A 23,843-nucleotide genomic window follows, 5' to 3' on the forward strand; every position below is an offset into this window, starting at 1 on the left:
TCATCAACTTCATCATTGACAAGGTGAACAACCAAGATCAACAACCAAGATGAACATAAGAAAATCTCATGGTTTAGGGTTTTGAAGATGAAAATAATGAAAATAAGAACCTAAATCAATCCAATCACCTGATATTAGAACGGTTTCGTCGTCGTCGATCTGTATAATATGTTCGTTTAGGGTTTTGCTGTCGTGGTTCCGCCGTCGCGAGAAGAAGGAAGAGAGAGAAAGAAAATAACAAAATGAAAAAAATTTAGATTTATATAAAAAAAAATTCCAAGGGTAATTTCGTCCAAAACAATAAAAGTGACCACGAGAGCAATTTAAATTATCGAATGACCACGAGGTCAAATATCTCAATTTTTAGGGTCATTTCGTCAAATTTCCCTTCAGACATCTTCTAAAATATGATAATTGTATAAAATAATATATATTTTATTAATATATAATTTTGTTTCAACATAAAATTATGCACCTGTATATATTAATAAATTATTTATTAAGAACACATTTCTCTTTTAATATAAATAATATTTATAATCAAATTAATTATTTATTTAGTTGATTATATATTATTAATTTTTTCAATAAATAAATAATTATTTGTAGTAATTTGTTTTTCTAATTTAAGCTCAATTTTTTTAAATATAATAGGGCCAAACTTATTTATCAAATGTATAAAATGATATAATGTTATTAAAATACTTTTAATCTTATAAAAAAAACACTTTCTGAATTGAACATTCTAATCCAAATCAATGAATTTTTTACTCTTAAATATTACTGGAATAATAGGAGATAATATAATTCAAAAAAAAAAACAATAAGGAATTCAAAATAAAAATCAACAAAATAATGGTTAACAAAGAAAAAGACCTACAATATTCACCTTCCAAACACACACAAAAAATAGCTAGTTTCTGTTATGAAGAATATTATTCAACTATTACTATATTTCCTACAATTAAGCTCATACACAACTCTAAAACAAAAAATTTAACTTTTTAAAATGATCATTTGCATGTTTATATAAGTTTCAATTATATTAATACAAACAAATATGTTGTCCAAAATTTGGTCACTGTATTTTCCTAATTATATTAACCTAACAAAATATTTTATTTTATTTTATTTTAATTTTATTTTTGTGTGTCAATATTATACATAAAAAATATAATATAATTTTCTTTATTTAATATTCTACTTTTATTTTATTAACATACCATAATTATAATATTGGGAATCAGTTCTCAATAAATCTTTATTTAATTAACTATGATAATAGAAAATCACAAATTTTGTCTTGATAAAACATGTATTTTTATTATTATAAAATTTATAAATAAAAAGAGATAGATTAAGGTTATAATAAATCTAAGTCACTTATTTGTAACAACTCAAATGCATTACATGAGTTTTTAAGATTTTTTATTTTAACAGATTTCAATTTTGTATGATTGTATTTTTTTTTTTAACTAAACTTACAATGCAAATCCTACCAAACTTGGGCTAATCTAGATCTACATTCTAGTTAAAATTTGGACAAAAGTGATAAATATATATTTTAATTTGATGTGACAAGGGCAACACCATAAATTAAGATGTTTCCAATTATTGACGGTGCCGAAAACATAAATGAATTCATATAAGAAAATTGTATAACCAAATAAGAAAATTTCATCATGGTAGGCCAACGGAACACAACAACCTTGATTTATATGAATTTAAATTTTAATATTAATTTATATAATTATTAATGATCCATTTACTTAACTTAAAAGTCTAAGACATATATATATATATATACATATATATATATATATATATATATATATATATATATATATATATATATATATATATATATATATATATATATATAACCGTAGGACACTTTATTACCTGACCGTTTATATCATGTCACCTTTTATTCTCATTAAACTGATTAATCCCAACATATATAACGATAAATTATAGTATTTCAAAAAATGAATTCAGGAATCTTAATTTAAAAAAGAAATTAGACATCTCTTAACCGAGAGTATTTCTTTCTATTTAATTGAATGTGATTAGTCAAAGAATTAAGTCCACACTAATCATATATATATATATATATATTATTTTGTGGTCCTTTTGCCACTTGTAATGGTCCTTTTGCCTCAGTCAATGAAGATGATATTTTAAGCCGGTTGGTGGCTTTTTATTCAAATGTCCACTAACAACTATTTTTGGAATAACTTGATTCAATTTATTATTATTATTTACAACATTCAGTTTTTTCTCTAAATTATTGTAGCATAGAGTTTATTTGCATCTTTAAGTGTGTTTATAGACTTAAATAATTCAGTTTAATATATAAGAGTTTATTTCTGTCACCATTATCATTTTTTTTATCATTTATGTTTGCATTATTCACAATGTAACACATATATCAAAAACACGTGTGCAATTTGAATGAAAAAAATCAGATTAAAAAGAAATAATTTAATCTGGAAAAGTATTCATATGTGTTCCAAAACATAGGGTATTTGGTTCCTTATTCAATTACATAAATAAAGAGCAGTTAAAAAAAATCTCATTTTCTTTGAGAATCAATTTTGATCGTACATCTTTTCCTATATGATTTGTTCAATTTACTTAATTCACACAATGTTACAGAAATAATAAAAGAGTTTATTTTGGGGTTACCATCAGAAATTATAAGAATATTAAATTTTTTTTTTTTTATAAATCTGTCAAAAAATTTAACGTTTAAATTTTTGTTTTTTAAATATTATTTATAAATTAAATTTATATATGTAACTCTTTTAATTAAATGAGAACTATTTTTATTAAAAAAAAAATGTCATTTATCATTTATTAACATTACTAAATTAATAGGTTAAGTTTATGTTATTCTTAAAAATTATTATTATTATTATTTACTTAGAATTTTAAAATCAAACAAGTGTGTGTGGCTTGAGAAAATGCACATGCTTAGGTTTGGACATCTTATAGACACCTCATATTTGCAATTTTGTATTTTATATCTAGTTTTGGATTCTATTTTTTATATCATAATCTAGAACCATGACTCAACATATCTTTTATATATTATTTTCTTATTTTAAGTTATAGTAATGTGTTAAATTAATTATAGCTTGTTTGACGTATGTTTTTTTAAAAAAAAAAAAATTAGTCTTGTCATAAAATAAAAGCATGATTTCAAAATGAATTATTAAATGAGATGATTGAATATAATTTGTTTGAAAATTTGATTCAACAAGACAAAAAAAAAAGAAATCTATATAAAGAAAATATACAAGCATGAGCACCCTTTTCCTTTGACTAACATAATCAAACCCAAAAGAACAATCTTTTGTATCATTATCCCACTTCTTTTTTTTTTCAAATTTATTCCAACAGATTGCACCAAATTTAATACACCAAATTTTATTTTCATATTAAAAAAAATCTTCATCCTAGTAGAAAACATAAACAAAACATCACAATTTGTTATCGTCCAGCCAAGGCAGTGATGGTAACATGATTAGATGTGTTCGATGTTTCTCCCGTTGAAGTCGACGATTGATCAATCTTAATCGAGAAATTTTCCACACAGAACCCGGGTTCTTTAGGATTTGTCAAATTCGCGTTTTCGTGACTAAGCATGAACACAACAGACGACATTGCAGGCCGATCCTCTGGCCTCTGCTGCACGCATAATAGCCCGACTTGTACACATTTAATTGCCTCCGATTTAGACAAATCCTCCAAAATTATCTCTTTATCCACCAATTCAAATGGCTTCTCTTCATTCCATTCTTTCCATGCCTGATTTCATTCAATACAATACAAATGAGACAACACTAGAAAAAGAAAGAAAAAGAAAACCATTTATTCTTTTCTTACATGTCCGATCAAATTAAGGTCGTGGTCGGGGTGATAGAATCCCCAATTCTTCTTCCCACTGATTATCTCTAATATTAGAACACCAAAACTGAATACATCAGACTTAACTGAAAAGTGACCGCTCATGGCATACTCTGGAGACATGTAACCGCTGCATTGTAGAATGTAATATAAGAAAAATGGGGAAAAGGAAAGGAAATGAAAAGACAGAGGATAATGGATTCGAAACATACAAAGTTCCCATCACTCTTTTCGTCATTTCCTCTGTTTGCTCCCCTCCGAAAATTCTAGCTATGCCAAAGTCTGATATTTTGGGGGACATTTGATCATCAAGCAAAATATTACTTGCTTTGAGATCCCTATGAATGATTCTAAGTTTAGAATCTTCATGAAGATAAAGCAATCCTCTAGCAATGCCCATTATGATATCGAACCGTTTCTTCCACGAAAGAAGTTTCCTTTTCGTTTTATCTGCAAATTCAAATATCAGCATTTTTACTTCAAACCCGAAAAAAGAAACTTTGAAAAAAGACAAATGATTCAACACAAACCGAAGATGAAGTGATCCAAACTTCTGTTTTGTAAGTATTCATAGATTAACATCCTTTCATCTCCTTCAATGCAGCATCCGAGAAGGCATACAAGATTGCGGTGTTGAAGCTTAGCAATCAAAACAACTTCATTCTTAAACTCCTCAAGACCTTGTCCAGAACCTTGTGAAAGCCTCTTCACTGCAATTTCTTTTCCATCAGCCAATTCACCCTGTTCATAAGTTTCGGCAAAACAAACAAATACAGAAAACCAATCAACAAAGGAAAACAAAAACAAGACATAAATCAAAACATGCCCATCAGATTTCTACCTTGTACACAGGGCCAAAACCACCTTGTCCAATCTTATTTACAGAAGAAAATTTCTGGGTAGCTGAAATAATCGTGCTCAGATCGAAAAGACGTGATTCAAGATCATCACTTTGACAAACACCACTCGAATCATGAAATGATTTGCTTTGTAAACGAGCTGTTTGATCAAAGAACTTGTTTTATTTAATCAATCAAACAAAAAAACAAACCCATTTGAATTGAAATCGCTCTTATATAACACATACCTCTAACAGCCGCCTTCCTCAATTGACAAACATAATAGCCAGCCAAACCAGATAAGATCATACCAAAAATAGTCACGACAATGATTATCACAATCATAGCCATTACCCGCTTCCTTTATTCGTACCTTAGCATCCGCAAAAGAGTTCTGGGTTACCAATAAAACAAAATTACTCAAAGAGATTATGATTTAGGGTTCTTAGTATGTCCTGCTACTGTCTGCAAACAAAAAAATGTGACATACCCACAAAAATCCAACCACAGCCCAGAAACTTCAATCAGTGTTTCCAGCTAATGATCAAATCCAATGAAACAAAACAGTAGATATACAAATACAACTTATGAACAAGTCAAGCAATTGAAAAATGGATGGTCTTCCATGGGCGGCGAAGGAGATGGTCGCCGGGAAGGGAGTAGAGAGATTTGGGTGGTGGTCAGTAAAATGGAAAAATGGGTGTGGGTTGTTGAAAAAGGGACTTTCTTTCTCTGTAAAATAAACAAAAGCGACTGATGAAGACTTTCACAGTTAATCGTTAGATTGAAAAGAAGCAGGGGTATGATCGTATTTACTAGTATTTATGAGGGTAAAAATGTGAAAGGCCAGCACTCCAATCAATTTCCGTCAATCATGCGATTTCATATGCATAATAGTTTATATAATATTAAAATTGCATGTTCTCCATGCAAAATAGTAATTAATCGATGAATTTATTGATGTATAATTAATGAACTTGTAAGTTAATTAAAATTTTTGATGATAGAATCAAGCTTATTGAATGATGGTAATAAATGGGTGGTTGGTATGAAACTACTTTATACTAGTTACTTTGTATAATCTTTAATTTTATTTTTGAATTTAGAGCTCTTTCGATGAATGGTTTTTTGGGTTTTTAAAAAACTGGGTTGATAAAAAAAATTTAAAACTAGTATTTTGGGATTAATATACTAAAACATCTTTATATTATTTTTTTCACTTTTTTTAAGGTATTTAATCAACTCAAGTGTTATTAGTGAAAAAAAATATATTTTTTATTGTTTAGATTAGATTTCTATTATTTAAATTACCTCACAATGTTAATAGTGACTTTTATTTATGGAATCTAAGATCACTGTCAAATAAAATTCATGCTAGTGAATTTTCAAATTTTCTCTCCTCACAATAGTTTAAAATGATTTATTGATTTTGTTTTTTTAAGGATATTTGGAAGAGAACTTACAAATTTTAATTCTACTAGCTTAAAAGATTATGATAAAAAGAAAATGAGAAGACGAGGAAGCATAAATGGAAATTTTATTATGATCGATACAATTAGGACACTCATCAAACCAATAATTGGAAGTGGATTTTTTTCTTTGATTGTATTGACTATAATCTAGATTACAATAATGTAATCTGAAATCTCTAAATAGTGTCAAATTATGATAAATTATAATACCAATCAAATTATTTTCTAAATTACATTATGATATATACAATTAGGGACACTCATCAAAACAATATTTGGAAAGTTTATTATGATCGATAAATGGAAAGTTTATTATGATCGATACAATTAGGGACACTCATCAAAACAATAATTGGAAGTGGATTTTTTCCTTTGATTGTATTGACTATAATATAGATTACAATAATGTAATCTGAAATCTCTAAATAGTGTCAAATTATGATAAATTATAGTACCAATCAAATTATTTTCTAAATTATTATAATTTTAATAAACATAATGTTGATTTTATTTATTTATCATAAATTAAATAAGAAAAAAAATCAGTTACCAAAATCAGGAAAGAATAAATGATAATTTTTTTGAATTATAATCTAGATTATATTTTATATTATTATAATTTATAAATTTAATTTTGTTTTGGAAAAGAGAAAGATCAACATTTAATAGGGAAAAATGTTACAACTTACAACCACAGATCCCTATTAATTTTATATAATTTGTTTAAAACAAGAGAAGCTCATGCGTGCAGATGCAGCCAGCAAGGTTGGACTATTAATCCATCTTTTTTCCACGGCTACTTTTTAATGGCCTTCTATTTTTATTTAAATTTCTATTTTTGTGTAATGGATGGATCTGTCGGTCTCCTTCTTTTATGCAAAAAGACTTTTTTTCATCATTACCTACTTTTGCACTCAATCCCCATTTTCTCTCTATCTTCCCCATTTTACATGTTTTTCTACTCTTATCTTATTGATATTTTAATTAAAACCCATTCATAATATATGTTTTCATGCTAATAACCATTTTTAAACCCTTTTTTTTTGTAAGGAAACAATGCCTCATAATGAAAAAATTTCAACATATTTTATCTTTTAGATAACAAAGCCTTATGGGGGACCTCCTTAAAGTATTTGATACATAATGCCTCATTTTCTTTTAGATAACATCTTTTGACTCCTTGTGTATGATTTGATCCAATTAATTCAAAGAAATATTAGCATTTCAAAATCCTAATATATATATATATATATATATATGCTGGTTTGAGTTGGAACTTCATGTTCTATATTGAATCAATACCTTGGGTGATAAATTGAAGTAAGGATGTTTAGACTATTCTTTGTTAATCTTCAAACTTGAAGACGTTTTAAAGAAAATATTAAGAATGTCCATCATATTCTTCATACCATTCCTAAATCCTAATTGCCTTGAACATACAAAGTGAGTCTAATTAACCCACTTGCCTTTGCTTTCACAAATAATTGACTAGACAAAGATCCCGAAAGATTCTTGGATTTTCAAAGAAGCTAGTGGTGGAAACATTAACTATATTTTGACAGAAAAAATTATATAAAATCTCAACTAATCCATTTTTCTGGCATGCCCATATGTCTCCTCACAAATATGATGAATTCTCAATGAACATTATTTTAAGCCTTTTTCAATTGAGTTTACAAAAATAAATGGTATTTTTTTTTTTGTTAGAGCCAGCTGAAAGACAATTAATTAGATATAAAACATCTTTCCTCGGTCAATATCTAACATAACTTCCCTGACTCAATCCATAGATATAGCAATTACTAGTAAAGAGGAATCTATAGAATACGAGAGTTGCTCAAATAGGAATAGTAAGAGTAGCTAAGCTGTCAGTCCAAAAGTTGGTCTCCTTGCCTATTGGAGTCATAAAGACTCGAGCACTATGTCTTAAGGCAGAGAGACAACTCTCTCTAAGAACTAGGTAGTTGTCATAGTGCATAATAAATTTGTCAACCTTTGATAAATGTTATACAATTATAGATATCACAATCTTTAATTTATCGCTTTAACCATTCATGACAAGACATTTGACCACGATCTTTCAGAATCAATACCATTAGTGTACACTTCCAATTTTTTTAAAGGATGAATTTTCATAGAAAAAATGATTTAATGATAATTCTTTTAAGAAAAGACAAAAACCTTTTAGTGCGATTTTTTTGTGAACGTTATGTTCCGCTTCTCCTCGGGAAGGCTAAAAATATCTACCCATTTTTTGTCGCTAGACTAGAAGAAGAGATAAAATAAGTAAAATAATTTAACCAACTAAGTTAATAAGACTTTATAATTATTAGGCGTGTTTTCAGTTCTTTCCCCCCACAACCATTGATCAATTGTCTCACTTCTTCATTTGATTTTTTTTTTTGTTTTGTGACTTTGCATTTAGTGTGTTAGAATCAATTTATAGATATAATGTTGGTAACACGAAGAAACAATATTTCTTTTTATTCATCTTAAATGAATTGTTACAAATCTTTATAGGTAGAGTATTTGACAATTCACATTTTCAAATGCCAAAATAAATTATGATGCATATTAAATAAGTCTTCCACCCAAGTCTCTTGGTTATTCCACTCACCCCTAAGAGCATCCTCATCGGTAAGTACAAATCTGATGTGGACAGAATTTGTACATGGGTACACTAATGGGAAGATGGGTACAAATCTGGAGAGAGAAAGATGAGTATCAAAGTTTTGCTACCGGGTACAAATAAGAAAAAGCCAAAAAAAAGTGGTTCTCACCCCACTTTTTTATGCAAAAAAAATAAACATTTAAAATTTTTAAAAAATAAACATTTAAAAATAAATATGACCGTTTTTTCTAAAAAGTTAACATGTGCTTTTTTTTAATTTTTTATTTAAAAAAATTATTGATTTTTTTTTTATTTTTTAATATAATTTATAAATATTAGTTTTATTAATTTAAACAAATTAATATAATTAAAAATAAAACAAGATTACTTGAATTAAAAAATATTGTATGAATTAGATGATGTGGATGGTGGGACCACAATTGTGTACTTGAGATGGATGGGGAATAGAGGTATAAATTGAGAGGTATAATTTATTTGTGATGTGGCACACATATTTGTACCTATGTATGAGTACAAGGATGGGGATGCTCTAAAATCATTAATATTATTATAGGAATACTAACATGAAAACAAAACTTCTTAATTTAAGTTTATTCAACAAATTCCCCCTTAAATTTAAATACTCTTCATATCTCTAATTTTAATTAGCCTTTTACAACTCTCCAGTAGTGTGGTCGGCAATGGCATGGTGAATACGTCTGTGATTTGAGGTTGACTTTCAACATGCTTCATCTCGGCATTTCCTTCTCTAACTTGTTCTTGGATGAAATGAAATCGGACGTCGATGTGCTTACTCCTTCCGTGATTAACTAAGTTCTTTACCAACTCGATCGCCGACTTGTTATCAACTCGGAACACAGTTCATTTGTCTCGGATCCCTCCCAAATGTCTTAGTAAATTTGAAAGTTAGACTGAATGACACACGCTCCAAGAGGCCATCACATACTCTGCCTCGTAGGTCGATAGAGTTATAATAGGCTACTTCTTTGACAGCCAAGTAAAAGTCGTATTCCCGAGTAGGAATACATAACCTGAAGTACTTTTCCAGTCATCAACATAGCCACACCAATCACTATCCAAGTAATCCACCAATCGGTAGTCATCTGATTTTTAATAGAAAAGACAAAGTGAAAGGGCTTCTCGAACATATCTTAGAATTCTATTCAAGGCCTTCCAATGTGTATAACTTGGATCCTCCATGAGTCTGCTTGTTATCCCAACACTCAACATTAGGTCGGGTCTCGTTCTTGTAAGATATCTTAGACTTCCGATTAAGCTTCGATATCTCTTAACATAAGTTCGTTCTCCTCCATTAAACTTTGCGAGTTTAATGCTTGGTTACGTTGGAGTGGAAATTGGGTTTCAGTCCTCCATTTTAAACTTCTTTAAGATTTCAAGCACGTACATTTCTTGGGATATAAAAATCCCTTCTTCCAATTGTTTCACTTGTAGGACAAGAAAATATTTCATCAAACATAAGTCTGTCATCTTGAACTCTTTCTTCATTACCTCCTTGAACTCCTTAATTAGTTTTGTGTTGCTTCTGGTGAATATGAGTTTGTCACAAAAAGAGAGACTACATCATATCATTTTCTAATTTCTTTGTGTACAAGGCATGCTCGTACGGACATTGCTCGTAACCGTTTTTATTGAAATATTCGTCAATTCTCTCATTCTAGGCACAAGGAGCCTACTTCAGCCGTAGAGAACTTTTCTCAATCTCAACACATTTTTCTCATCCCCTCTCTTCATATACTAGAGTGGTTGCTCGATTTACACCTCCTCCTTTAGCACTCCCATTTAGAAAGGCTGACTTCACATCCATCGTAGAATCGGTCATTGGTTCTAAGTAGCTAACGAGATTCAAAAGTCAAATTGATTCTATTCTCGTGACATTGAGCAAAGACTTCATCATAATTGATTCCCTCGTTTTGTCTATAACCTTTCACCACAAGTAGAGGCTTATAACACTCAACTTCTCCCCTCAACATTCATCTTTTTTTGTACATCATTTTACTTCAATGGATGAGATCATTCGGGAAGGTCGGCCAACTCCCAAGTTTTTCTGCATTCAATTACCTTGATTTATTCATCCATAATTGATCTCCATTTTCTAATCTTGTACAACTTTCTCAAAAAAATAAATTTTAGTCGACTATGAGACATACAACATGGACTTCATTTGTAGTGTCATATATCTCCCACAGACTTCTCATTATGGGTTGTTGATGCTCAAATTCATCTTTTGAAAGCTCGGTGGTTATTAATATCAAAGGCATAACAACCTTCGAATTTGTTTCTTCCTCAACCGGGGTTACTCTAGTTCAATGTCATTAATTCCTTCATGTGAACATCTCGGCTCACCACCACTTTCTTGTTAATAAGATCAAACAATTTATATTCCTTATATTTTTCATCATACCCGATAAATATGTACTTCTTGATTGATCTTCTAATTTGGTCATGTGCTAACTTGGTACTTGCCCATAGGTCACGCTACGAGCACCTTTAGATGAAAGGACACTCAGCTTTTATACCACTCCAAATCTCTTGAGGCCATCTTCTCACCTAACTTTGCATGTGGACGTCTATTTTTCACATAGACTGTGCACTGCACCGCTCTTCCCAAAACTTTTTCGGCATATTCTTTCCTTTCAACATAGATTGAACCATATCGAGAATAGTTTGGTTCTTTCGTTCTGCTACACCATTTTGCTTTCGAAGAACTATGGCCGCTGTCAAGAAATGCTTGATCCCATGTTCCTCGTAGTAATTGTTGGACTCATCATAAGTGAACTCACCTCCTCTGTCAGATTGGATTACTTTGATGACTTTACTTATTTATTTCTCCACCATCACTTTGAATTTTGAAGGTTTTAAACACTTCTGACTTCTCCTTCAGAAAATAAATACAGTCTTCCTTGAGAATCATCCATTAAAGAGACAAAGTATCTCTTAACCATTGAATGGTTCTAGAGTTATCGCCCCACACAAATTGGTATGGATCAGTTTGAGTTGCTCCTTTGCTCGGTATTCAGAACTTCTTAGGAAAGAAGTCATCGCTTGCTTCCCGATCACACATTCTTCACATAACCTCTTTTCGAATTTAATATTAGGCAGTCCAAACACTATCTATTTTTTTAACAGTTTGGTCAACCCCCCAAGATGAAGATGACTGAACCTATAATGTCACTTCATGGCCTCATCCTCTAGAATCAAGTTGCATACATTATCTTGAACTATTTTAAGCTCAAGTTTGCATGTGATTTTTTCTTCATTTCTACCTAGGAAAAGATCCTCTTGAGTTATCCTTTAGTTGTAGTTCTCGGTCCTTCATCAAAGTCGAGTATCATTTCTCCATCAAATGTCACATGTTTAGTATGTGCTTTGAGATCAGGTACATAGTAAACATCTTTAATCTTTAATTCCTCATTTCTCTATTGATATCAGATCGTCCTCGACCTTTACCGACTACTTTGAAGCATCTCCGAAAGAAATGGATACTAACTTGTTAGAACGAAGTCACTGGTATGATAATTTTAGTTTAAATAATCAAAAAGGGAGAAATTGTTAGATTATAATTTATGAAATGGTTTGGATAATGAATGGATAAAACTAAGTTAAATTATATTATATAATTGCTAAGTCATATCAAGTATATTAATATATTTAAATATAACAATAAGGTGTTGTAGTATAATGGTAAGTACTCCCGCCTGTCACACGGGTGACCCGGATTTGAATCTCACCAAGCGCAAATAATAATTGGAGTTTTATTATTTAGGGAAAGCTGAGCAAATACCAAAATTGCCACGTAGGCGAGTCCCGTAGTTTGCAATGGCGCATCCGGTATTATGTGTGAGTCTGTTAGTTTGCAAGGGCGTATCCGATATTAAATGACTTCAGTATTTGATGAGATGGTATTAAATGACTCCGGTACTTTCTCAAATCGGTAATCTAGATAAGTTGAACGTTCCTAGTACAACAGGCTCCATTAATGAATTCTTGGCTCATTATCATCCAAGTACATACAAGATCAAAAAAGATCATCATTGATGTACTATTCTGGAACTCAGCCAATCAATTAAGGACTAGTGTCCTATGAGAAATATGATCATTACATGTTCATTATAGCTTGCATACTAAGAAGAAAGAGACAATTTTCTTTACAAGGGGCACGTAGGCGAGTCCAGTAGTTTGCAATGGCACATCGGGTATTATGTGGGAGTCTGGTAGTTTGCAAGGGCGTATCCGATATTAAATGACTTCATTATTTAATGAGATCGGTATTAATGACTCAGGTACTTTCAAATCGGTAATCTGGATAAGCTAAATGTTCCTAGTACAACAGGCTCCATTAATGAATTCTTGGCTCATTATCATCCAAGTACATACAAGATCAAAAAAGATCATCATTGATGTACTATTCTGGAACTCATCCAATCAAACAAGGACTAGTGTCCTATGAAGAAATATGATCGTTACATGTTCGTTATAGCTTGCATACTTAAGAAGAAAGAAGACAATTTGCTTTACAAGGGCACGTAGGCGAGTCTAGTAGTTTGCAATGGCACATCGGGTATTATGTGTGAGTCTGGTAGTTTGCAAGGGTGTATCCGATATTAAATGACTTCATTATTTAATGAGATCAGTAATTAATGACTCAGGTACTTTCAAATCGGTAATCGGATAAGCTAAATGTTCCTAGGTACAACAGGCTCCATTAATAAATTCTTGGCTCATTATCATCCCAAGTAGATCAAAAAAAGATCCTCATTGATGTACCATTCTGGAACTCAGCTAATCAAACAAGGACTAGGGTCCTATGAAGAAAATATGATTGTTACATTGTCCGTTATAGCTGCATACTAAGAAGACATAAGACAATTGCTTTACAAGGGTGTTCACCAAGCTTTATCAACTCCATCATCAATTTTACAAGCAAAAATACCAATTGTATTCACAACTCTCTCAAGCTCTAAAAGTCCTAAAAGCCTTCAAGTTTTCTAGAGTATTAAAGTTGTATTACATACTGCCTATTTTGTGTGAGTATTCAATGTTGTAAGTTGACAAAATTTGTTTCTGTTCAATAGAGTGATTGTGTTAGGAGTTCGAAAATAGGCACTAACTAAGTCCTGGTTGTTCGATTGGTTTGTACAAGTGTTGTATTTAAACCAAGTCTTTTAATGAATATCCTTCTCAAAGTTGAGAAAAGGGGTGGCGTGGGAGCTTTGTACTCTGAACATCCATAAAATCCTTTGTCTCGTGTATTCATTTCTTTCAATCTCATTCATATATGCTTCAAGTCTAAACAAACTATTCCGCACTTGAACTTGGTTCAAGAGTTGTGAAGACTTGTGTAGAATAGAAACAAATATTAACTTCTAACAGAGTTAATATCAAACGAAATGTGTGTAAGCGTTCAACATAGTTAGACCCCCGTCTCTATTATTAATCCCGATCACAACATACTCCACATTTAAGAGTATTTTGAATAACCTCTTGTCACCACACATGTGGTACTTTGCACCAGTGTCCAATGTACCAAAACGAGTTATTAGAAAAAATCGGTTTGATCTCGATTTCTTAAATTTTTGTCACCAGCAACAATTCTTCCTCTTCTTTCTTAGCAAAGAAGTTTGTTAATTCCTCCTTTTTCTTCTTGGACCTACAATATTTGGAAATATAACAAGTTTTCCACAGTTGTAGCATTTTATCGAGTAACAATCATTGGCAACATATACATACTTCCCGCAGTTATAACATTAAATATTGTTGTTTGTGTTTGTCTGACCATCCCGAGCTTTACCTCGTCCATGCTAGTTTTGTTGGCCGACTTGCTCACTTTCTCGTCCTCCTCTTCCTCTACCACATAGGCCTTTGTCACTTCTTTTACCTTTGGTACTCTAAGCATAAAGCATGTTCTCTTCTTTTATTGTCACATTGCCTGGAGAACATATTCAAGGGACTCCCCTTTCTTATTTTCCTTCTCTACTCATGCACTTCTATGAACTCAACAAACTCTTCAAGGGTGAGGGTTGATAGGTCATTGGATTCCTCTATGTGCACATGATATTTTCAAAATTAATTGTCAATGACTTCAACATCTTTTCAACAATTCAGTTTGATGAAAGATTTTCACCATTCCGATTCAGCTTGTTCACCACAGTCTTCACTCGAGTAATGAACTTAGATACGCTTTCAGAATCTTTCATCCTCATGTTTCTAGGGTCCCCCCTAAGGGTTTGAAGTTGGACTTGCTTCACCCTTTCGTCTCCTTTGTTTTCTATTTCAAGGCATCCCATGCTACATTGGAGGATTTTGCGTCTCTATCTTCTCATAGCCAGATTCGTCGACGAATCAATATAGTAGATACAAGGTTGTCTTGTTTTAGCTCGAACGGCTTTCAACGCGTTCAACTGGGCATTTTGAATACCCATTTGTGTTTGTTGGTTCCTCATACCCAGTCTCGACCACATCCCTGTTATCTTGGAGCTGAAAATTCATTTGTACCTTCCAATTGTCGTAGTTGACGTCTTTTGTCAACTTGGGTAACGGGATGTCATTGGTTAGACCTGCCATTTTTCTTAAATGTTACACTTAACACACACCTCATAAAGCTCCCGGTCACTCATTTTTCTCTCTCGGTCAACGCACATCGGGGTATTCTTTTTTTTTAGGCTGGCAGGTTCTCTCATGCTCACCTCACACACAATGACTCTAATACCAATTTGTTGTAACAATGAGGACAAAATATTTCTTTTATTTATCTCAATGGATTGTTACAAATCTTATAGGCATGAGTATTTGACTCTTCAAATGTCAAAATAAATTATTATGCATATTAAATAGGTTTTCCATCCAAATCTCTTAATTTTCTCATTCAACCCCTAAACAATAATATTTTTCTAGAAATACTAAACATAAAAAAACAAAACTCTTAATTTAAGTTTATTTAATCTATACTCCCATTTTTTCTTAGTCTTTGAACACTGTACTAGTACATTTTTTGGCTTCATTTTTCTATTCTTTAAGCAATACTACTAGTACATTTATTTGGCTACATGTGGCCTAAACAATTGCAACAAAATAGTATATAGGATGTTTGAGTCCACACTCTTACCTGTCACTTCCAAAATAGTCCAAAAGAAATATTAAAAATCCAAAAAATAAAGAAAATATACCATGTGACTACTTTAAGGTCTGGAAATTGCAAATGATGGTTATTGATTTTTCTTTATAAAATGGGGAAAAACTTATTTTCAAGTCATTACATATATCTATTTACAGTTTGTGGAAAATCTGTATAGAAAAAATGAAGTCTTTCTAGAAGGGATGACTTATGGGCCATATCCTAACTAATCAGTCATCAACACTGGCCCTTGTGAAAGCCTTGGAAAAGATAGTCTAGGTAAAATCCTCCCTTTTACATGTTTAATATATATTTATTATATTAAAAAAGGAACATAGTTTTCTGGAAAAAATAATGGTCTAGAATGCAACAAATTTGGAGTTCTATGTTCAATTATAGTGGAATTTAGTTATGATTGGGAAAGAGGAAAAAATAATAGGGTATGTCCAGTATGAGTTGAATTTTTTTTTTTTTTGTATGGCTTACTTCTTCATATTACCAGGCATCTGCCCTTTATTTTACATAAATTATGCTTAAACTGAATTTAAGTGATTGTAATTTTTTAAGCAAATGTTCATTTCATTCAAAACAATTTCCTTAGCAAAAACGAAAAAAAAAAAATAATAATAATAATAATAATAATAGAACAAATACATTGACCAAATCAATGACAGATATATGTAGGAGAACCCAAAAAATAAATAAAAAATCTGTCTACATCAAAATTTTATTTTGAAATTTCTTTTACACTAAGTTACAGGTTAAGCCTGTGTTCAATTTTTTCTTAGGGCATTTTTATTTTAGAAATTACTTTTACGTTTCAAGCCCATTTTAGATTTTTTTTTTTTATTAAATTAGTTTAAACTCTCCTACTTCTAATTTCTAGTTTCGTTCCTTGACCAAATAGAAAAAATACAAAATAAAATGGGCCGATCTAAGCTTTTCATGATGTTTCACAATAACTCCTGACCCTTATATAGTGCAGTGATGAATTACTTCAATTATTTTCAAGTAGTTATTGCCATATTGACGGAAGGGAAAAAAATTACGGTTAAGGTATACTTAAAAAAAAATTAAAATGGATTTAATTTTTTTTGATGAGGCTGACTAAAACAATGAGGAAAATTATAAATTTAATTAGGATTGAACATGAATTTAGCCTTTTTAGATTTTTAAAAGAAAATAATAAATAAATAAATAATTTAATAACTATGTCCCTTTTCTACTATAAAAAAAGTATTTATTTTGTTTGGTTAAACTCATAGAGAATTATTCATATAAAGAATATTAAAAAATATATGTTATGAAATTGAAATAAATTTAATAAACGTTTTTTTTTAATTAAGTTTTATATAATTAATATAATAAAAATATTTCAAATTTAATTTATAACCGGTAAAATAATAATAATAAAATGTCTACAACTTATCAAATAATATAGGTTATAAAATCCAAATAAATTTAATAAAGTAAAATTTTAATTAAATTTTCTATATTTTAACTAAAGCTGACTACGTACCCACCTTTTAAATATAATTATAACAAGACATTTGTTTATTAAATATTAATGAATAAAATAATAATTAATTATCACAAAAATAATTAATTTTTAGTTGAAAAAACTTCTTACCTATGTTTTTATTAAACGTCGAGTTCATACATATATCATTAGGACGGATTTATAGAAAAATAAAAAATAATATTTAGAATTACTCAAAAAAAAAAATAAATAAATAATATCTAATTAAAAAAAATCCTAACATATAATAAAAAAAACTCCAAAGTAGGAAAAAAATTCAGAGTAGCTATGTAAATAATAATATTAGTATTATTTTTATAAGATTGAAATATATTACTTTACTATTAATTATTTAATAAAATAATTATTTATTATAAATATGATTTGAATATAAATAAATAAATAAATTTAAAAAATAAAAAATACCATGAATTATAAAAATACTACAACTCATCTAAATAAATTTTAAAATATAATTAAAATTTAAATAATCATTCAAATAAAACAATATATATATATAATATATAACTCTCTTCTCTTTCCCTCTTTCCAACACTGCTTAAGAACATCTAATTGCTCATTGCATAGGTAACTCAACAGCCTCCCCTCTAAATTGTATGTATATAATTTTTTTTATATATATAATGAGGTATGGTAGGCTTAAGTCCACCTCAACCCGTAGCTTGTCCCTGCATATTGAATCTAGTCACATGCCCATATAAAAATGTGATATTTTTTTACTTTTTTAATCATTATCACCTTTGAGAGGTGAATGGACGATTTCGTAACCTAGATTGTAATTAATCATCATCTATTTCTGTCCAATCTATATTCACATACAACTTTCTAATCACAATCTAAGAATCAAATTAATAAAAAAAATAGAAGTACACAAAAGCTTTCAAATAGGACCAAGATATGCAATTTTGGGGTCACAAAAAAATTAATTTCATTAGTAAGAAACATAAAGAGCAAACAACAAGACACTATGAATTAATGTACAAACAACAAAAAAAATTGTGTTTTACTATAACATTTTATATAACTTAATTGACAACTAACTAACTATCTGCCATCTAGGATTGTAACTGTAACATGATTGACAACTACATGATTCCTCCATCATACTCGAAGAAGTTTCGGCTTGACCCTGGTTGTATTGTCTTCCAAGGCAAAAGCCGGGTTGTTTTGGCTGAGGCAACAACGTTGTTCGCTACTCAACATAAGGACCACGTTTGCCAATGGTTGGCCTATCTTCTGCTCGTTCCTGCACGCAAAGTAACCCGACCTGTATACATCGCATTAGCGTTAGCTCTTGTTCCAAATAAGAATCTCGGACCTGAAGAATCCACCAGTTCCATCGCCTTCCCTTCTCTCCATAGCCTCCAAGCCTGCATTTTTCCACACAATATTAACAATACTGGAGAAATTAAGCTAACACTATCACATCTGTTTTTTTGTTCTTTGTACTTTATTTAATACTACAGTTTTCCCTCAATCCTTGTTCATTTGAGGGTATGAAAAATTGAGTTATTTGAGTAAAAGATTTGAAAGATATAATGTATACAGATAATTTAAAAGGAAAAGAAATATAAGTTATTTGATTTGAATGATTTAATCATAATAATTAAGAAAAGAATGTGAGTTATTTAGAGATGATTCAAATAACACCAATCTCAACAAAGAGTGATACTTACATGTCCAAGGAGTAATAAGTTGCTGATTTTCATAGTAGAATCCTCTATTCTTCTTCCCACTTAGTATCTCCAGCACAAGAACACCGAAACTAAAAACATCAGATTTTTACTGAGAAGAGTCCATCCATCGCATATTCTGGAGACATATAACCGCTGCAGTTTCATAAAGGCACGATATAAGATTGATTAATACTAAATAATATTATTGGGGAGGTTAATATACATACTATGTCCCCACGACTCTCCTAGTATTTGCCTCAGTTTGATCAGTGCCAAAGATTCTTGCCATGCCAAAGTCTGATATTTTCGGTTCATATCTTTATCAAGCAATACATTACTTGCTTTCAAATCTCTATGGATAATCCTAAACCGCGAATCTGATGAAGATAAAGAAGTCCTCTAGCTATGCCACAAATGATACTGAACCGTCTTTCGCAATCCAGCAAAGCATGACTTCCCCTACTGAATATAAAAGAGTCAAGGCTTTGTTCTCCATGTATTCGTATATCAACATCTTCTCTTCAAATCGATACAACAACCAAGGAGACGAACCAGGTTTCGGTGCTGAAGTTTGGCAATCAGTCTCATTTCATTCTTGAACTCTTCTACTCCCTGCCCTGAATTCTTTGAGAGTCTTTTGACAGCAATTATCTGCCCATCTATTAACAAACCCTTGTAAACGCATCCAAACCCGCCCTGCCCGAGTTTATTCGCGTCCGAAAAATTGCTTGTGGCGACGGTTATGGTACCGAGATCGAACAAGGGTAGGTCTAGTTCTTCGTCGATTGTGTTTTCCCCTGAGTATTCTCTCTTGCTCACTATGACACCTCCGGGAAATAACATATCTTGACTTCTTCGCGCGAAACTGCATGTAGAATGAACAATGAAGAAGCTGGAAGCAAAGAAATCTTTATGTATTGATTAACATGATTGATTATATATAATAATACCTCTAGAATGTGAAACAATGTTTGCATTTTGAGCCTTCTTGATCTCTTCTTCCAAGCAAAGCATAGAAGGAGTGCAATTAATACAACACTAAACCAACTAAAAGCTCACAATGAGAATGGTTTTGCCTTTCTTCTTGCCATCAATCTGTTTCTGAGATCCTATATTTCTTGTATTGTTGGATCGGTCTGAAATCAGAAAAGATGAAACCAAAAACATGTGTAATCTTTTCAAATAAAATAAGAAATACAAGTCACTATCTTTCATTAAACAGAGAACAACCAACCCAACCATAAACTAACAAGAATCTTCCTTGTTTGTTATCTAAGTAACCCACAAAGAACAAGACCCAAGACTTATTTTCAAATAATCCAAAATCAGAGCTGACTAATAAGTATTGGTGGCAGTAGCAGTAGGAAGGAGCTACATAGTGCTGCATCATTCATTCACGTTTGTGTATGGAACAAAGTCAAAGATATTGATCTTTCTGTACCCACTTTTCTAAATAACCCATATGGAAAATTTAATTAAAAACTGTGTTTATTATAAGGATGGTGATATTTCGATTGTACCCACCTTAAAAGGAGAAAAGATTTAGGACCAACCGCCCAAAGAGAGTGTATGTAGGAATTTTTTTGGTGAATTACCCTACCCACTGCCACTTGTTCAACTTTAAAATTGTTATGAGAAAAATAGTTTAGCAAATATAGATAGTGACCTTGGTTTGAAAAGAATCTGGGTAGGTTTGAAAAGTAAATTAATAAATTTTTAATTTTTTTTATTAAAATATTGATATAAATAAAATCATATTCTAAAATATATATAATAAATTTAATATATTCACCTTAATTATTTAAAAATACCATTATTTTAATTTTTTTGATAATTTCAATAATTTAATGAAAACCAATAATGTTAATGAAAACAAATCAACATATCACTTGGACCTATTTGATGCAAGTATTTTTTGATTTATTTTTAAATTATATCAATTTTTTATAAAATAAAAAATCCATACCCATCATGCTCATAAATCCTTCATTTATTAAATAAAATATACTTACTTATTTTAAATATAAAAAACATTTTAATAAAAAAAACTAAATAGACTTATTATTTGGCTTTAAATTATAGTACTTTAATCCAAGACAATTTTAATAAAAAATGAAACTTTACTATTTCTTTTTTTAAATATAAATTTTGTCATTTAAATTTTCTAATATAATTTTCATTCCAACACATTAAACTGTGACTTTTAATCTTGTAACTAATGAGTCAAACAAAAAAATATTAAAATAACCTTCATTTTCAACTCATATAAGTAAAACATTAATTAATATGGTATTTAATTTTAAAGTATGGGAACAAAAATTTAGTATTAATTGAATGCTGTGTAACACATAAATGAATAACTTGAATCTAATCCTAGAGAAATTTAATTTTTTTAAAATCGAATTCTCACCCTCTATCCTTAATTTAATAATGTGAGGATTTAAGTTATTTGTAAAATTTTTGATCCAAACATAAACCTAAATGTAATAAATAAAATGTGAAGTTTAGAAATAGGTAAAGAAAACCAAAGAATACATACCTACATCTGAACCGAAACCCTCAAGTAGAAATCTTGGCCACCTTCCAAAGCCGTATACCGTTCTATCAATCAAGTCACCCGTCCACATTACACAACCCGACCCATTTCCACGAATATCCATATAACCATAACCCATACACAAACAATTAATCCGACAACCCACTTCACATTCAGCCAACTCATCTTCTCATTGACATAAGCCGACGAGCTATCGGCATCTTCATATTATTCAACAATTAAAAACCCATCATCATTACAATTCAGTTATCCATTCTCTCACACCCACCCGACCCGTCTCTCAAACTCCAAGCCTGTTCATTTTTCGGGTTGACACCCTTTCGGACAATTACATACGGCGATGAATTCGTATCACAAATCCCATTAAACTCCACATTTCCATATAGTTATCACACTGATCCGCCGGCGCGTACCAGAATACTCTCCACGCGCCGGTGGTTTCAATCCAGGTTAACCTTTGCAGAACGCCGGATGGGTTTTACCGTTAATCGGGAATAGAGTGATTCGTTTAGAAGTAAGAATGAATAAGCTACTTCGGTTGAATCATAAACAAAGATGAACTGAATTACGTCGTTTTGATTTACATACCAGGTACGCCGTTAAATCCTTCTCCATTCCATGAACCGCTACCGTAAATCTTCCTTTGTTTGTTATTACTCCATAGAAAGCTTCCGGGGATCCGTTAATGTTTAGTTTGAAGGAATAATCTCCGGTGGAAGGATCGTCGGGAGATTTCCATGGTCTTAGGATTCGATTTATCCCTGTTTTTAAATCCCAACCCAGTTTCATTCCTGGAAGACGTGTATCAGTTGGATGATCGAAGCTTTGCCAGATATAATCTGTGGGTCGACATTATTTTCTGATCTGAGAATGAGATTTCCTGAGTCTACCAGCTGAGCAACAGTATTGGGCGAAGTTGTCGAGTTCGAGTCGATGTCCATAAGGTGGTTCGACGAATTGTCTGTAAAACTAAATTTCCGTCTCTACCGATTTGTAGGGCTGCAGATGATGATGAGAATGATTGCTGAGTGGGTTGTCTCTGTTGAGAAACATATACCATATGTTCTCGTCGGAAGTATGTCTTTGTACCAGATGCCTACATACAGTTTCCCTGAATTTCCTGGAGAGAAGAACCCTAATTCAAAAACGGCCGGCGGGGATACTAATTTGTCGCCGGTGGTGAGTGGTTGGGTAGATGTAATGATGTCGGAAGCTGATTGATGAATGGGAGGAGAAAAATTAGGGTTGAGAAGAACAGAATGAAGAAGAATCTTTGGAGATTTGAATAAATTTTCCATCCCAGAATTCAATTCTCTCTCTGGTTTCTGGTTTGTGATCTATGGAAGAAGAAGAAGGCAGATCGTCACTATTAAATCTTGAGCAGAATTTTTCCGGTCAATTTCATTAGACTGTATAATAATATTTATTACAATTTGAGATAATTACGGAAATACATTTTAAAATAGAGAACCCAGTTTTTAAAGGTTAGGTTGAAGAAAAAGAAAATTATTTACTCATTAAGGAAGTTTTTCAGATTTTGGATTTGAACTTGAATGGTATCAAATTAGGCTAAATTATCAGCATTTAAAGTTTTTTTAAAATGTACAAAACTCTTATTATAAATAGTTATTTTTGTCATATTTGTACATAAAATGATAGTTATAAAAAATTTGGACATATATTTTTTAAATGAAATGTTAGAAGGTTTGCTTGAGTGATTAAAAATGTATGATTTAAGAAAAAATTTGAACATATTTGAATAAAGATAGATTTTGATTTTATATAATTTTGTGTCCGATTTCTCATATTAGACATATTCTATTTTAAATTGAGTGTTATTTTTTTTAAATATATGTATTTCTAGGGGTGGGTAGTATGGTATACCTAATGTTTTATTCATATCTACCTAAACTTTGGTATGCAAAAATTGCAAAATTTATCTTATCTTGATTTCGACATACCTTAAGTTCGGTATACAAAAATTCAACATTTACCTATCTTGATTCCGATATACCTTAATTTTTCGTATGGTATCGATATTATACTTTGATACCTAAAAACATATTACTTAAAAAAATCAATC

The 23,843-nt window shown here is 30.7% G+C and overlaps 2 protein-coding genes across 2 annotated transcripts; both read right to left on the reverse strand.

Moving 5' to 3' along the window:
* Positions 1–3,410: 3,410 nt before the first annotated feature.
* LOC124922369 (G-type lectin S-receptor-like serine/threonine-protein kinase SD1-1) lies at positions 3,411–5,473 on the reverse strand. Its single transcript, XM_047463105.1, has 7 exons — positions 5,242–5,473; positions 5,000–5,145; positions 4,754–4,911; positions 4,443–4,653; positions 4,125–4,362; positions 3,892–4,042; positions 3,411–3,813 (listed from the first exon to the last, which is right to left on the reverse strand). Exons 2-7 carry the CDS (start codon positions 5,100–5,102, stop codon positions 3,496–3,498), a joined length of 1,179 nt encoding a protein of 392 aa, XP_047319061.1. The 5' UTR covers positions 5,103–5,145; positions 5,242–5,473; the 3' UTR covers positions 3,411–3,495.
* Positions 5,474–18,473: 13,000 nt separating this feature from the next.
* LOC124922380 (receptor-like serine/threonine-protein kinase SD1-7) lies at positions 18,474–23,089 on the reverse strand. Its single transcript, XM_047463116.1, is given in 12 exon segments — positions 18,474–18,824; positions 18,826–18,897; positions 19,204–19,227; positions 19,229–19,309; positions 19,311–19,356; positions 19,431–19,515; positions 19,518–19,583; positions 19,586–19,690; positions 19,693–19,728; positions 19,731–20,068; positions 20,154–20,339; positions 21,743–23,089. Coding segments are annotated over 10 exon segments (936 nt in total). The 5' UTR covers positions 20,047–20,068; positions 20,154–20,339; positions 21,743–23,089; the 3' UTR covers positions 18,474–18,719.
* Between the last annotated feature and the right edge of the window lie 754 nt (positions 23,090–23,843).

This window comes from Impatiens glandulifera, chromosome 1 (assembly GCF_907164915.1).
Source record: "Impatiens glandulifera chromosome 1, dImpGla2.1, whole genome shotgun sequence".
NCBI classification, from domain to species: Eukaryota; Viridiplantae; Streptophyta; class Magnoliopsida; order Ericales; family Balsaminaceae; genus Impatiens; species Impatiens glandulifera.

Coding starts and splice junctions, on each gene's coding strand:
- LOC124922369 (XM_047463105.1), bottom strand. CDS start 5,102: ATGGCTATGATTGTGATAATCATTGTCGTGACTATTTTTGGTATGATC. Junction 4,912..4,999: donor GAGGAAGGCGGCTGTTAGAG/GTATGTGTTATA, acceptor TTGATCAAACAG/CTCGTTTACAAAGCAAATCA. Junction 3,814..3,891: donor ACCTTAATTTGATCGGACAT/GTAAGAAAAGAA, acceptor GAATGAAATCAG/GCATGGAAAGAATGGAATGA.